Source organism: Plectropomus leopardus, chromosome 17 (genome assembly GCF_026936395.1).
Source record: "Plectropomus leopardus strain MGB_pleo_1.0 chromosome 17, ASM2693639v1, whole genome shotgun sequence".
Lineage (NCBI taxonomy): Eukaryota > Metazoa > Chordata > Actinopteri > Perciformes > Serranidae > Plectropomus > Plectropomus leopardus.
The window spans coordinates 10,467,287-10,483,300 of record NC_142192.1 but is presented as its reverse complement, the minus strand read 5'-3'; the positions used below and the strand labels follow the sequence as shown (position 1 = coordinate 10,483,300).

Here is a 16,014-nt window from a genome sequence, read left to right as displayed (position 1 = left end):
AAATAAGGTCAAAAGAGCGTGCAACCACCTCCAAACAGGTAACGGCGACATCTCGCCAACCGCAGATAACCCCTGACAATCCACCTTCTTGCCTGCCTGAAACAAGCATGTGTTGGGACTAGGGTCGCAAATCGGAAGCACTTTCCTTAATCAATTATTGTCAAAATTAACAATCACTTAATTGACTAATCATTATTTGACAAAAACGTGAATATTTTCTATTTCAAACAATTCCAAATGCGTTTTTCCTCAATCGTAGCTCACAGCAACATATTGGATACATTTTGACAGCATTGTCAGATAATCAATGATCGATTAATTGGTCCTTAAGAACTTAATCGAACATGTGAAATTCAATCGATCGATCGCTTATCATTTCTAGTTTCGACCCAGATCCCTGCTGCACTGGACTGACTTGCCAAGTAAAACGAAACCAAGCCAAGCCAGTCCGAGTGTGGAAAAACAGTATGTGTGTTGTTGTTTTGTAATTCTCATGAGTATAGGTGCAACTGATGGTTGATGCCTTTATTCACAATATGAAAGCAAAGAAAAAATATCAACCTCATCCCAAAAAAGTCACCTTTTCACTGCGTAACTTTTATCTTCTGTGTGAAAGTAACATTACTCATGACAAAAACAACAGTTTGACCCCCCCCCCAGCATGTAAAGGCCTTTAGCCTGCAGGGAGCAGCTACAAGGGTTAAAAGTGCATAGATATATTCAACTTGAGCTTGCATAACCCTTTTTTGTACACATCATCCATTTCAGGCTTTGCTTTGGAAAACTAAACAGTCGTAATTGAACGCTCGCCTCACTCAATGTGTTTATTGCTTTTCTGTCTCCATGTATTTAGGAGAGGGATGGCACTGCCGTGAACTGACCCACTGACCTTGTGACCTTCACAAATGCAAACAGCCTCTGTGTGGGCCCCAGTCACAGTGATCATGTGCACACCTAACACAAATAAACCCCATCATTAGTCAATGAGCCAAGGCTGTTGAGAGAACACATTTGTACGCAGGAGTCCACTTATTGCTCGCTATATTTGACTGAAAAAAACATACAGTAGTCCACCGGAACAGAACATAATAACCATGATAATGATGTATATACTACAGTTTTTCCTGTACATTTTGTCAGCATATGGTTAAAATGCTCAACTGCTTTGTGTTAACATCAAGATGAATGAGTGTGTGTTATTCAAAAGTGTGTGTGCGTGTCCCAGGTCAGCTGTGACCGATCTAAGCTTCAAGCAGTCACAATAAGGCTAATATTCATTTGAGATAAAAGATATAGCAATGCCTGTGTGCATATTTAAATATAACCTTGGCCTCCCCCCTCTTTTTTTATTCAATGAAACGATGAGAGGGGAGATGGCCTGATAGGCAGATGTGGAGAGAAAAGACATCTTGACAAAAGATCAAGCTTAGCTGTATCTCTGTGAATATATAAATGCTATAGTAGGTCAGGTGGAAGTCAGCCATTGTCCCCTTTGTCACCTTAAAAATGCTAATGTGCAAAAGTGGTGCTACGCTTAACCGAAATGCCTATAAAATCCCTTAAATTCACCAGCAGATCTTCGGCCAGAGGTTTTAAATTTGTGGTGAATTGCATGGCAGAAACAAAGAATGAAATACTACTTCCTGCTGTGCTTCTTTTTTCCATCTCATGGCCAGAAATAAAAGAAAAACCACTGCACTTAAATGTAGGCTTTGTTAGCAGTCAAGGTCCACTGCTCAGGGCTATTTGCCAACCCCCCTCACAACACATGCTGAACTCAAACCCTATGACCTCTGACCTTGCAGGCCACCCCTGGGAGTGACTGACCAAAGCCAGATTAGGTCAATAAACTTCAGAGACGGTTCTGTATGTGCTTAGCAATCAGGCTAATTAAGACAAAGTCCTGTATGTGGACCTTCAGAGACCTTGAGTGGACTTGTGGCCTTGGGGCTGGAGACACAGGAGGATGTGACTCACACGAAAGATCAAGCACAAGAGGAGTAAAGCACGGTTCGAATAAAAGAAACATAGGTAAACTGAATAGTAACCATTCATTTTCTTTGAAAAATGCAGATTATTCTGTTATTTTCATGATTTCCAGTTTATCTTGGTTTCTTGTGGTGCAGCTATTATGACAACTAATGGCTCATTTATGCTTAACGTTAAATACGTACACAGACACAAACAGAGCTTTCTGTCTGTACTCCACATTCATTTCATTCGTATTTGTCGCATTCTCTGAAAGTTTGCAGATGCGGACAAAACAGAGCAGTGCTGATGGAGAATGTGGGGGGCAATGTAGCGTTTAATTTATTTCAGCTTCATTGTCATTTTGCTTTACATTTACATGCAGAGCAGAATGAAAAAGTGTTACTCGGAACACTAAAATTATCACTACACTCACTATACATCCCCAAAAAACAACATTGTCATTTTAAATGCCCAGTATGGGTATTAAGATAAGAAGTGCTGTATGATGTTTGCAAAGCACGACATGACTTTAAGACGCAACAAAGACATTTTAAAACTGGCGAACAAGAATGAATAGTGAAAAAAAATCTCTGTTCACATGTCAGGTTGTATTTCACAGACCGCCACGTCCTACAATGCTGCCTCCGTTAAAAGGTACATTATTATGACCTCCTTCACTGTCGCCATGTTTGTTATTGTCAGACACTTCTGACTCTGCTCTCTAGTGCCATCTATTGGCTGTATCTATGTCAACATAAAGGACACAGTCAGGATGTTTACATGCACAGTTAAGTTGAGCTACGGTTATAGCTAATAAGGCCCATTGAATTGGACAACTGTCCCAGTATACAAGCACCAGAAGTGAATCAATTTATTGACGGAAGTATGTCCAACTCTGCCGCAGTAGGTGGCGATATGTGCCCCTTCAGCTAGTTGCTAGTGGACCTTCTTCCGATTGACCTATTGCATCACATACCTGTCAAAAAAACCCACAAACTTTGAGCTGACACAGCAAAAAGTCTCCTCATCTATCCAAAAATGCAGGGTTCCTTCTTATTATTATTTTGTTTTTCTCAGCTTTTTTCTACAAATGTATGCAGTTCAGCATCCAGGTCCAAGCCCACCACAGGGACTGTGGAGCGTGAGCAGAATGCCTGCATACATTAAAAAAAGTTATCCAACCCCAAACCGCATTATCTAGGTGTGTTGGGCCGACTTCAAGGAAATTCGACTTGCAGTCAGACTAGCATGTTCGAAAGTATTTTACAAGTCCAGTTTAAGTTGGATTCACAGTAATTAAGACTTTTTTTTAACATTGTGTAACTATACTGAGTGACAATCTAAAATGAACATCTATATTTATATGTAAAGGGAGAATAAATGAGCCTTAGGCAGAAACATTTAAAAGAAACTGAACTGCACATGTACACACAAGCATTAGCATTACACACACACACACACACACACACACACACACACACACACACACACACACACACACACACACACACACACACACAGATTCTGATCAGTCTCTTGCCAATGCATTTCCAATTTACAGAAGATTCCCAGGTTGAGATGACAAGACTGACCCTTCCAATGGGTCACTGCGCTCTGCAGCGGAGCACCTTGACCTCCACTTTTCAACCGTTTTTCTTTTCACACTCAACATCCAACTGAGCTCTGGCTTTAACAGCACTATGAGGCGTAACGTTGCTTGCCTTTGACGCTTTCTAGCTACCTTTAAAAGCCATATGTTTTACTGGAACACATATCTTTACACACAAGATTATGCTCGTTATCTAGAGGTATCTAAAAATCAGACCTCTTATGAAATCAGATGCTTATTTTAATATCTTGCTACAGTATTCTGAGTCATCTTTTTATTCTACTTATACAATATTCTGAGTCATCTTAAGAGCTTACAATAGATATTTTTTGCAGCTAAAAAAAGACGCACACTATTAAAAGACTTTTCTGGCTTTAGGGTGGCAGCCCCAATTGCTCCAGATACAAAAATAACAGTATACAGTAAATCCTGTCAACCATTTAGATTCTGTTGTCACGAAGCACCACGCAAACCAGTTGTAACATGGTTAATCTGTGCTACAATCGCAATGCTCACACTCGTGTTTGACAGTGATTATGGGAGCGAGTCTGTGCGATGAGTGACATTATGCACTGTGGTGGATGGTTAATACCGCTTCACCCTGCCATTTCAGCCGAGCGGAAGGCTTTCATAAAGCTGCAGCCAGGCAGCGACAATGAGAGGAGAGTTTAGAGGAGATTTTGGAGACTGACACGCTGACATGCAGGGGTGAGTCACTGACAGACTGACAGAGGAAGGGGGAGACCGAAAAACAAAGACATAGACAGTTTAAACTTTATTGGAATGAGCACAGACAAAGTATTTAGTGGTGATCCAAATTTCCCTGTTACTTGAAAGACACAAAAAAGCTACAATTTGACTGCAAAACCAAAGATGCCATTCTAGCTGACTGGCTAAAAGCTCAATGGATGCCTACATGTTTGTGCATTTCAGGACCTATCCTAACACTAACTACTATGAACAAATGTAGCATTAGGTGCAGTACATATAGGTTCCCTCACAATAGCATCTAAAGCAAATCAATAGACACATAATGGCCCTCTATTAACACACACATTTGCCGTGTGTGAGTGCAGGCCTGCGCGCACATGCATGTAATCCCTCATAAATGGAAATGGTGATTATGCATTACTGACAAGAGTCATTGGTTACGCTAGACAAGACAAGTGCGTGTGTGCATGTATGTGTGTGTGTACGTGTGTGCGCCTCTTTGTGTGTACACACTTGGCATTCATTAAGTCGAAACAAAACAAGCGGCAGCAGCTGAGTGTGTGAGTGTGTGTCTTGGCTGAGACAACAGAGAGAGCAGATTCAAAGAGAGCCAAAAGTGGGGTTCAGTAAAGAGAGGGAGGGAGAAAAAAAACAGAGACACAGAAAAGAGGGACGCAGAAAGAGAGAGAATGCAGAAATGAAGTTAAGAAGCCTGTTTAAGAGGGCCACTCAACTTGTGATCCACACACACTCTAGTGCCCACACTTTTACAGTGTTTCAGAAGTCTTCAGTGTTTTAAACTCACACACAGTTGAACTAACAGCTGAGTTGCCGGGGGCAACGCCATGAAAACCTCTTGTAAGGATTAATCAGATGAGGTGAAATAAAATGCATCTTGATCTTTTTTTTTTTTTTAATCCATCCAACATTTTAAAACTCACATCAGTTTAAGTGCTTGAGCGTTTTTTATATTTATAGGCCACAAAGTAATGACCACTTAAATATTCTTTTAAGATATATTTTGCAAGATTTTCCTAACAAACAATGTACAGACTTATACTAAAGCAATCATCACTTATGACCTACTAGAAGTCCGTGGTGGTGTATTTATCTGCAAAGGATCTGCCCTATGCCTTTTTTTCTGATTTAATTTTCTTCGTATTTTGCTGTGTTTAGGATGTTCCTGTGCATGCAGGTAAGGTCAGAAACAACCAGGTGCCAAACCATAACAACTAATCAATTCATCATTTGGCTGTCAAATTTTAAATTAATCTCAAAGTTATTTGATATTCGGTTTATTCATTTTTTTAAAGTATTGTATTTTTCAGTTTTAAAAAAGTCACTATTTTCTGAGTTCCGCTTCTAAAATGTGCATTATTTCTGGTTTCTTTACTCCTCTTTGACAGTTAACTGAATGTCTTTGCGTTGTGAACTAAACATTATATTTAAAGACATCGTCGTGGGCTTTCGGAAACATTGATCAATATCTTTCCCCACTTTCTGACATTTTATAGAGCAAACAACTAATTGATTTTTTGAGAAAAGAAACCTGACAGAATTGTCGATAATAAAAATAATTGTTGTTTGCAGTCCTGGAGAGCAGCAGCAGTTTAACACTGAAAAAAACAAAAAAACAAAAAAACTTAAATATAGAGAATCGGGGGTTGGCTTTCATTTCCACATATTGTTCACAACCAGCAGCACACAATTCCTGCATAGTTCACCTATAAAAGCATATAAAAATCAAAATACCTACAACATATTCTCCAAAGTATATAAACTCAAGCCACAAAAAGGCATAAATCATGAAAAAGAAAACCACATGGGAGTTATGTTTAAACTGAACCCATGAGAGCAGCAACAGTAAATTAAAACACCAATGAATGAATTTATGACTGTGCAAGATGCTGACAAAATGCCAACTTTATGACAGCTTACTGGAGAAGATGCTTCAGTGGCAGCAGGATGTTTTATGGCTCAACTAAAGACTTCCTTCGGGGGTAACACAAAAGTATTGCAAAACCGTTTGAGTCATCCATACAAAACACAAGGCTACCTGCCGTTCTCTGTTAGCCAAAGCAACGACTTCATGGTAAAGCCCGTTTAAAAGCCTGTTCTGGGACGTGTCACAACACCTCAGCGGATGGTAAACACACTCTTCAACCTAAATCAAATGTGGGAGAGGAGCAGAGGTGCGGGGAATATAAGTAGGTCAGTAAACCATGGCAGTGAAAACGAGACTGTGTGGGGCTGTGGATGTAAGTTTGTGCGCAGGGCCCATTTTTGGCAGGGGAACCCCATTTGGAGAATATGGTCATGCTGGTAGGAGAGGGCTACAATGAGCTGGCGTGTTTGACGGGATGTGCTGCCAGTCTCTCCACCAATCTCAGGAGCATGGGAAGGCAAACACAGAGTTGATCTCAAAGACTTCTAAAGGCGACCGCTTCCTGCCAAAAATCACTCGCACCTGTCCTTCTGTCTCTGCCTCCCTTCCTCTCTCTGCTGCTCCTCCCTCTCTGCCTATCCCTTCATCCTCTCTCCACAGTGTGAAACTTTTTCTTCACTCGAAATTGGAAGCAGCTACGCCGCCCGCTCCTCCCTTCTGTTTTGGCCAGTGCCAGGTGTAAAAGCTCCTGGCATCGTCTCAGTTAGGCCTGTTCAGGAACAGTGCGGGGCAGCCATGCCAGGGCACTGGAGTCATCCTTCACACATAAAGCACGCACACACACAAACACACACACAAAATAAAGCTTTTTAAGAGGGCATGAGGCATTGCCAAGTACTGGCTAGGCTTGTGTTTCATTAGCATCAGATAGAAAGCCTTTCTTCATTCAGTCCTGCTGTGTGTATGCGTGTTTGTGTGTGTGCGTGGAGGGAACTAATGAAAACCACTGAGCAAGCTGGCCTCTAACTGAACTCCACTCAACACACAGCACTACAGGCCATCAGAGCTGGACAGAATGAAAGTATGAGAGTGGCCTTGTTATATATTATTCCTTCAGCGCTTTTCTTGCTCAGCTGGTAGAGAGCACAGTGTTTTTGCTGTAATATAAGCCAGAGGGTCACGTGGTTTCACTCTCTTTCTCATCGTCAGGCCATCACCACAATTATTCACTAAGTGAATGATTCAACCTCATTTATCATGTCTGGCTTCAATGTTTTCTGCTACCTGCAGAAAATGATTGTCCTTTCTTTTCTAACACTTTTTTTTCCCTTTTTTCTTTATTAGGTTTCAATTTGTATCTTAAGTATGTTCCATTTTTTCCAGATTTTTTTACAATGTTGTGTGTATTTTATTATGTATTTTAATGTATTCTATTTTAGGATCTTTCTGACTTCTGTAAAGTGTTTGAGTTTCTTGAAAGGCCCTCTATAAATAAAATGCATTATTATTTATATTATTATTATTATTAAAGATAGAACATGGGGTGTTTTGCATTTGAGACAACTTTAAAAAAAATAGCTGAATAAACACATTTACACAAAGGGAGAGTTTTTTGGGGAAATATAGATTTTCCACTTTTCTAGATTTCTTTAAATTTTGTTTCCTGTAGCCTCATTGAAAAGGTAATACTTTCCATTCCAAAGATTTCATAATAATATCATAGCAGCATCTGGCTGATCATACTTTTACCTTTATTTCGTGCTCAAGGCTATATGATTTCTACTATATCACCAACTTTTCCAAACAGCCTCCTGAAAAAGTTGCTTATCAGCTGCTTCAGAGGCACGCTCTTCTGTTTCAAAGCCAGGTAGATGAAAGCTCGTAACGACCAAACTCAGATTTGGAGGTTACAGTATCGAATGACAGCTAGCAGGACTTAGGCAGGTGCTTGACACGCAGTGAATGGAGCCTGTATGGGCTGCTCATTACAGAGGGACATCTGCTGCCGTCCGGCCCCCCTCCCCTCAGACTCCGCCCCTAGCTTTACACTGATGCTTTGATGCCCTGTCAATGTGTGTGTGAGAGACCAGCGGCAGAACAAAACAACACACACAAGCACACGGGCATGCACCCACACTTTCACACACACACACACACACACACACACACACACACACACACACACACACACACACACACACACACACACACACACACACACACACACACCCACACACACACACACACACCTGCCACCTACAGTAGCCGGCTGCTTGAGAAAAAAAATGTAAGAAAAAAAGGTGGCTGCTGAAAATATAACAATGTAATTGTGCATTGAATGATGTGTGAGTGTGTGTGTGTGTGTGTGTGGTGTGTGGAGGCAAAAAAAACCCAAAAAACAAACATGAGCTTTGAGACACACACCAGCCATTTTAATCTGATGTACACTCTATAGAGCGTGATTATTTGTAAATCATATTTTCCAGCTTGTGATTTCAAAACCTGCTTCGTGCCGAATGCATTCGAAGCATCACATTTTCCAAACACCCTTCATTCCATTTTCCAAGAACATTTGTCTAAGAGGGAGCAGGGTTTTTGTACCAATCTCTCTGAATATGCTTTTTTTTATTCCACAGATGAAATCCATTTCAATAATTCACTTGTGATATAAATGCCTTCTTTAAATAAATTATGCCGGCCGGAAATTAACAGCTTATTGTACTCGGCAACAAGTTCAATTTTTAAATGATTCATTTGGAAATGCATGGCAACATTCCTTTAAGTGGCTAATTATAAAAGACTGAAATGGCATTTGCGTTAAAAGACGGGGGGGGTGCGCTCATTAAAAGACCCTGGCGCTCTTTTAAAGGGTGTTACTATTTACACTTCTCTGTTGACTGTCATCCTCTATTACAGGACTAATAGACAACTTGCTCTCTTCTCCAAATTTTTCTGAGCTCTCTTATGAGTGAGGGAGGAGGAGGAAGAAAGAGAGTGTGTACACTAAGTATATAAATCAATGCAATGAGCAAAGTAGCATTGGAACATTCTGCATTGATTTTACAGAGGATGCTGTTAGAAAAGATACATGGGAACACAGAATGAATTACTCAGAGAGAAAGAGAACAAATGAGAAAAAATAAGATAAACAGAGAACCTGAAAACAGCTGGTATCATGTGGCAGCTTCTTAACCTCAGAGCTCAGGAAATTCATCACAACTAAGCTGCGCTTACAGTCCGTAACATGTGTGCAAAGTTTCTCATCACACTCGCAACCTCACACATTCACGCTCAAAGTATCAGCAGCTGTTGGTATGAAATCACGTATACGAGGCACCGACAGCCTAGCAAGTCCACAACAATACAAGATTCAGGGCTCTGTAAAGCTCTTTAATGACCCAGTGACTCACAAACAGGATTAGGAACCTTACACACATAAACCGCACATGCTGTCTCACCTCTTCTTTGCAGGGCCGTCCTCGCAGTACTCGCGGCTCCCATGGCCCTGAGAGCGCAAGGATCCATCTTCTTTGTGGCTACCCTTTGACCCCGAGCCATTCAGCTGCCCATTGGATAAAGAACCTGAGGAGAGAGGCATCGAAGGGGTTAGCAGCAAATATTCTTTTTTTTGTGAGTTAATTTTTCTATGAATTAATTTTCAAAAAACACACATTTTTCTCACTGTCTACCCGAGTTTACCTGTATTCACCCTTTGTCTGAAACGCTCTGTTTTAGTGCCTGTTTCTTTTAGCACCCCTCCAAAAAAAAAAAAAAGGATCGTCTGCTTTGATTGGCAAGCATTTCTGATTCCACATCTGCCCTCTTGGCGTCTTGCAGATGGGAAATGACTGTAAAGACTGCAGCTGCAGTTTCTACCTATATATAGTATAGTTGTGACATCACAACTTTATGGAAGTCCTTACAGCTCGTTTAAAGGCACAAATTCTGAGTATGGACTTCTCAGTCTATTGAGCTTTTGACATTTTGAATTGAGTATTTATTTTGCAAATATACCTGGTTAAAAAAAAAAGCGACATGGAAATCTGTCTTTTTACAATATAAGACCTGACCCCCTGTTGCACTGAATTCACGAGGAAACCTTTTTTCTCACCTCTTCATGTTGAATTAAGAGCCCATAAAAGTTGCACATTCTTGATCGATTACAGTCATGGGGGTCATGTTTATCCACAGTAAACTATATCAGAACATCTGTTTACAAATGGTCACACAACTTGTGCAGTATCATCCAAGTCTCATTTATCCAGCTGCAAGCTCAGTTCTTTCCAAATACATGCATTTTGCTTAAAATTTCAAACACTTGCATAAACCATGCAGGTGCACTGCTCACCCAAGCATGAGACTATTTATGCAGAATTTATTCAGAATGTTACGGTTTTAGCATTAAAGCATGTGTTTGGGAAGTACTGAGCATATTACTTGATAAATACAACTTGGATTATATTGCATGAGTTGTGTGTGAGTTTGCGAACACATATTTTGATACAGTTTTGCTGATGTTTAACATGGCCCTCTATTAAGTAAAGTCATTAAGAATTTTCTTAGTTTTTGGATGCTTCGTTCAGCCATTAGGCATGTGAGAAAAACAGTTGTCTTAATAAATTCAACATAACACTGGGTGAATAATTGATATACAAATGATCATTAGGGTGGGTGAAGTATTCTTTTAATATTGCGTAAAAAAATATAGCTTGAGTCTCCAGGGAAAAAACACTTTTTTTATCTGACAGTGTTAATAAAGCCTTCTGTTTTTGTCTTTGATTTGATTCAGTAGAGAGGGCTAAAGGCAGGGTAGAAACATTTCTTTTGATAAGATTATGGTGGTTGTGCTTTATCTGACAGTGTACAGATCGTGGAAAACAGAAGGAAGAGAGAAAAATAGAGAGAAATCCAGACTGTATAAATACACTGAGCTCCTGAGCCGAAAGCCTCAGCCAGCGATGCAAAAATAGTGACACATCTCTCCTGCGATTTTGACTGACTGGCACACAGTCCTTCACATCACATATTGCCACAACTATTGCAGCATAATAGTTTCACAGTACGGACACAGTTATTTATTCACTTTCCTGTCCATATTTTCCCTTGTCAAATGCAACTGTTTTTCTCTGCTGGCTTACGTGATGTCTGCCCTTTGACAAAGAATTAGAAAAAAAAAAAAGAAACAAGCCCGAGGCAGTGAAAGAAGTGAACAGATATTGCCGGACTTGACGTTCTTAGTGAGCCCAACTGACAGAGCTCTAATTAAATATTTAGCAAGCAACTCAGACAAACAAAATAAGCCCCCAGACAGATTCTGAAATCAAAAGCAACAACAGGCACAGAGAATTCAAATTAGGTCAAACAGAGGAGTGGAAGTCAATGGTAATTAAGGGAGACAACCAAATTAAACAGCTATCACAAGGCTTGATTTCCTCATGGGCAGTTCTTGCAATTCTTGGAACGTGTCACACGGGCCTGTCGGATTCAACAGCGCCATGTGAATGAGCAAACTTATCAGAGGAAGTTCAAAGCTTTTCAGAGTTATTTAAAAAAAGAAAAGAAGAATGCAGGAGCTGCCAAGGAGACTGTAACCACCTGGAGACAAGGTGAAATATCACTTTGCGGCGCTGAAAGCTGAAGATTTATATCAGCGAGCGAGCAAAGCAGCAATCAAATATTTGACACTGACAGTAATTCATCACATTTTACCCGTTTTGACCCGTTTTGACAAGCATTCATGGCCGACTGGACTTTGGTATGGCAGGTTGTTAAATTATTCACGTTCATTTTGCAAAAACAAATGATGACTCACTTAACATTTAAGCTCTGAGTGGATTGTTTGACCATGAACGCCGCTGTCATAAACCCTTTCATTCACTTTTACACTGGCATGTCACTTTCTCATTGGCTGAGGGAACACCCAGCGAAATTCCATTTGACTGATGCTTCGGAGGGATGTGTCAATCACCCTGCACTGCAAACTCCTAATGGTGGGTGTCAAAAGAAAAATAAATTAAGATAATAACGACAGTGGAGCACGGGTTAGGATAAGTGGCAACTTGAATGATATCCTGTTAGCGAGGAGGCTACTGTCGAACAAGCCCGGGCATTGTGTCATGTGAGAAAGATGGGACGAGGGAGGGGAGTAGTGAGATCAAATGACAGCGTAGGAGACAGGATGAAGATGAGCAATTGTAGAGCAGGTAAAAGCAGTTTTCAAACATGTGATTTAACTGAGATTTATAAATGTGCTTTGGGCTGAATGAATACACACACACACACACAGAGCCACATTTTCTCATTATAGACACACAGGCGGTTGGCTTCCCTCACACATGCAGGGCAGGTCAGTACCTGAAAACCGGAGGTACAGTCATCAGCCACGCATCGTTGCGGTCAGAAAGTTAACAGGCGCCGGCGAGATGAGTAAGGCCATCGCACTGCTGGCAATGCTTTATGTTGGTGTTGGAGAGCCGCAAAGTCTATAGGCCAGTGGTGAATCACAGCCTCACAATGTCATGGTTTGCACGAAAGGCTCACATCCGCGTATCTTTAATCAATCAAGAATTTCTCTTACAGGACCGTAGTTTTCCCTCACGTGCAAGAGGGATATATTTTAATATGAAAAAAAAAGACTGAGACAGATGAAGAAAATATGAATTTTTCACCATGAAAAATTATGTATTCATACATTTGGAGGAGCTGATTAACCCTTTGAAACCTGGACTGACATCACTTTTCTTGTGCTGCCTTGAAATGCCTTTTGCAAACTTTTTAACCCTTTGAACTGTGATCAGATTGGTTTGATTTCTTTCAAAAACCACGAGGAAAAGGACAAAGACCAACATCGCAAGAAACGTCCCATAAATTGCAAGAAATAAGTAAAAGGTGACGAGAAAATACCTTTTAAAAAAAGAGAGGAGGATTATTAGAAAATTGTCAAGAAATTGGGAAAATGTCCTAAATTCTGTATTCATAATTGTCAGAACTTTATATTTTTATATTTTATATTTTTATATTTTAACTTTATATTATGTCACAGAAAAAAATCTCTATGTTATTTCTTTGGCTTATTTGTAGGTAATTTTCTTGTAACTTGTAATTTATTTATTTATTTTTCACTTTGTTACTGTCTTGTTAAAATTTGCACTGGTTTCAAAGGGTTAAAAATGATAATTAGTTGAAGCACTACAAACAAGACGATGCAAAGGGTATAATCATGACTTCTGGATGGTTTATTTTACCATTGAAACTTTCACCGGAGCAAAAAAATGAAATAGCTCATTAACTTTAATTGTGCTCAGAGAATGACTGACGCATGACGTCCCCACAGAACACAAACAAACAGGCAGAGGCCCATTCCTCCGCCCCTTCTCCCCCCCGCCTTCCCCCATTCCTCCAAAGAGCTGTTTGACATATGCTGGTTGCACATGAATGCCCATCTGAGGGCCGGAGCTGGGAGTCTTGGGAAGGCAGAGGGGCTGGGGATGGGTGAGTGAGGCAGACAGGCAGGGAGCCAAAGGCTGCGGCCCTTAACTCAAGGTCCTGGTGCTGGCGGAGGCCTGCGACATGAGGCTGGGGTATGGCAGAGGTTAAGACTGGGTTGAGATGGGGCAGCTGAGGGATATGCTAGTGTGCCATCCCAGTGGCTGCTCCTATGGGGGTTGAAGGGTTTCTAATCAGATTTATGCGTGCTTAACTAAGCCCATCGCCTCACTATGTTCACCTCTAAGTCTCGAGAGAGCAGGAGGGAGTGAGCAGAGGTACATAGCGTAACATGGCGTATCACAGGGCTGAGAGGAGCCTATTAGTGTGAGCTGCAGTAATAAGAGGTACTGTAGCAGAGTAGAGGTGCCAAAAGGACAAAAATTCAGAATGGGGGCAGAGAGTGCCTTCTTAGGTTCTTGATTAGGAGTCGATTGATTTGTTGTTGTTTTATTTTTTTGTCCTGGGCCGATTCTGATAACGATAACTAAAGATACAAGATTCAAACTCTATTAAAACATATTCCAGTATCTCACTTCATTTGTTCAAGAACCGTTAAAATTTTGAAAAATGCAACAATTTCTTTTCTTTTCTATTTTTAAATAGTTTCTTACTATTATAAATAGTGTCATTTTGGCCATTTTTAAAGAAAACATGCCTTTGAAAGAAAAAAACCTGCCCAAAGTTTATTTCTATAAAAATGACCAAAAATAAATCTTAAAAAAACACCTTTTTTTATGAAAACATACCTTCTTGACCCATTTCTTAATAATAAGTAATTGAGAAGAGCCATAACAAATATTTGGATATATATTTTCATTGAAATTGAAAATCTCAGTGTCAACACTAAGAATAAGACAAACTCCGACACAAAACTTTGTTAAAGTGCTTTAAAGTATATGGTAAATGTTTAATGTTTAATGCTGAAAAAGAACATTTTTCAACATTATAAGTAGAACCATTGCTCTCTCCATGCTGACAGCTTTGCATTTTTTGTAGTCTGCCTTCCCTGGTGTTGTACAACACTTCCAGAAGCCAAGTGCACTTTTAGACCTTTTCTTCAGCACATCTTCCCAGACAGAGAGGAGAGTTTTGATGCAAAACAAAACGTCTCTTTGGTCATGAAGCCCAGTGTTGCTCTGCAGTTACTTACTTTGTCAGAGAAGTGTACGAACTAAACTGCAGACGGAAGTTTTTACTAACAGAGAAAAACAAGAGTGACGGCTGACTCAAAGGGTCCAACGCAGACTGAATGTGCATCAGCACATTAGGGATACAAACTACAATAATCTGGTCACATCTCGCATCTAGGCGCTTCTTCTGTAACTCTTTCCCACCTTGCAGTTCTCATACTAATGCAACTGAGGTTATGTCCAGTAACTACCAATGGTGGATGAAGTACCTGAAGGCCATACTTTACTAAAAGTACAAATATCTCACCAGAAAATTACTACAGTAGAAGTTAATCTCATGTTTTAAAATATTACTTGAGTAAAACTCTTACAGTATCTTATATTAACTTAAGTATCAAAAGTAAATTCATGTTATTAGATGTACTTATGTACTGAAAGTAAAAGTACAAATAAATGCTGTAATAGAAAAGAAAAGAAATTTAAAGAACACAAATCAATTTTCTTCTCTCCCATTCCTGCATTTGTGTGTCCATGCCCTCTTCCTTCCTCCCTACTCCCTTCCTTTCCTGTTTTGTAGTAACTAACAGGCTTCATGGAAATGTATTAGGGTAAAAGTTTACATTTTATTAAGGAGATGTAGTGGAGTAAAAGTGAAAGTTGACAGAAATATACAATCTCTAAGTTAAATATAGGTACTCTCAATACAGTATTATTACTTCATTACATTAGACCTCTGGTAACTACTTTTATTAATGGCAGCACAATACCAGTCGAAACACTAGCTGTTATTGAATCTTCATTGTATTGGATTGTAATGTTTATTATAAAGTCAGTAATATATGCGGCCTTACACACACACACAGCTCGGCACACTCACCAGAGCAGCACCAGTGGCTGAGAGTGGTGACCATTGACAGAGACAGGCGGTGGCATCTGAGCCAAAGTACAGCATTTCTCATTGATTTATTTTATTGGCTATCTGATTAAACAAAACGCTGAATATCGCAGCCAATACTCGGTTGATCGTTATTCTCGATTATACTTACAAACACAGGCTTAATGAGAAAATGAGTGCAATGCCGTACCTAATGCACAGGGGTCAATATACAGTGTTTCCACACATTGGCATGGACAAAATTTCAGAACTTTCCCAAGACTTTTCAAGGACCGAAAATCGTTACTATTCCCGATTGCCTGGCATTTTTCAAACATACAAGATT

At 40.0% G+C, this 16,014-nt stretch overlaps 1 protein-coding gene across 1 annotated transcript in view; it reads right to left on the bottom strand.

The window, feature by feature from the left end:
- Nucleotides 1-16,014, bottom strand: part of jarid2b (jumonji and AT-rich interaction domain containing 2b) — a 145,851-nt gene that overhangs the window by 57,074 nt on the left and 72,763 nt on the right. Inside the window, exon 3 of the mRNA XM_042506788.2 lies at nucleotides 9,635-9,758. Within this exon, the coding sequence (XP_042362722.2) occupies nucleotides 9,635-9,758 (124 nt within the window). The remainder of the gene's footprint in view (nucleotides 1-9,634; nucleotides 9,759-16,014) is intronic.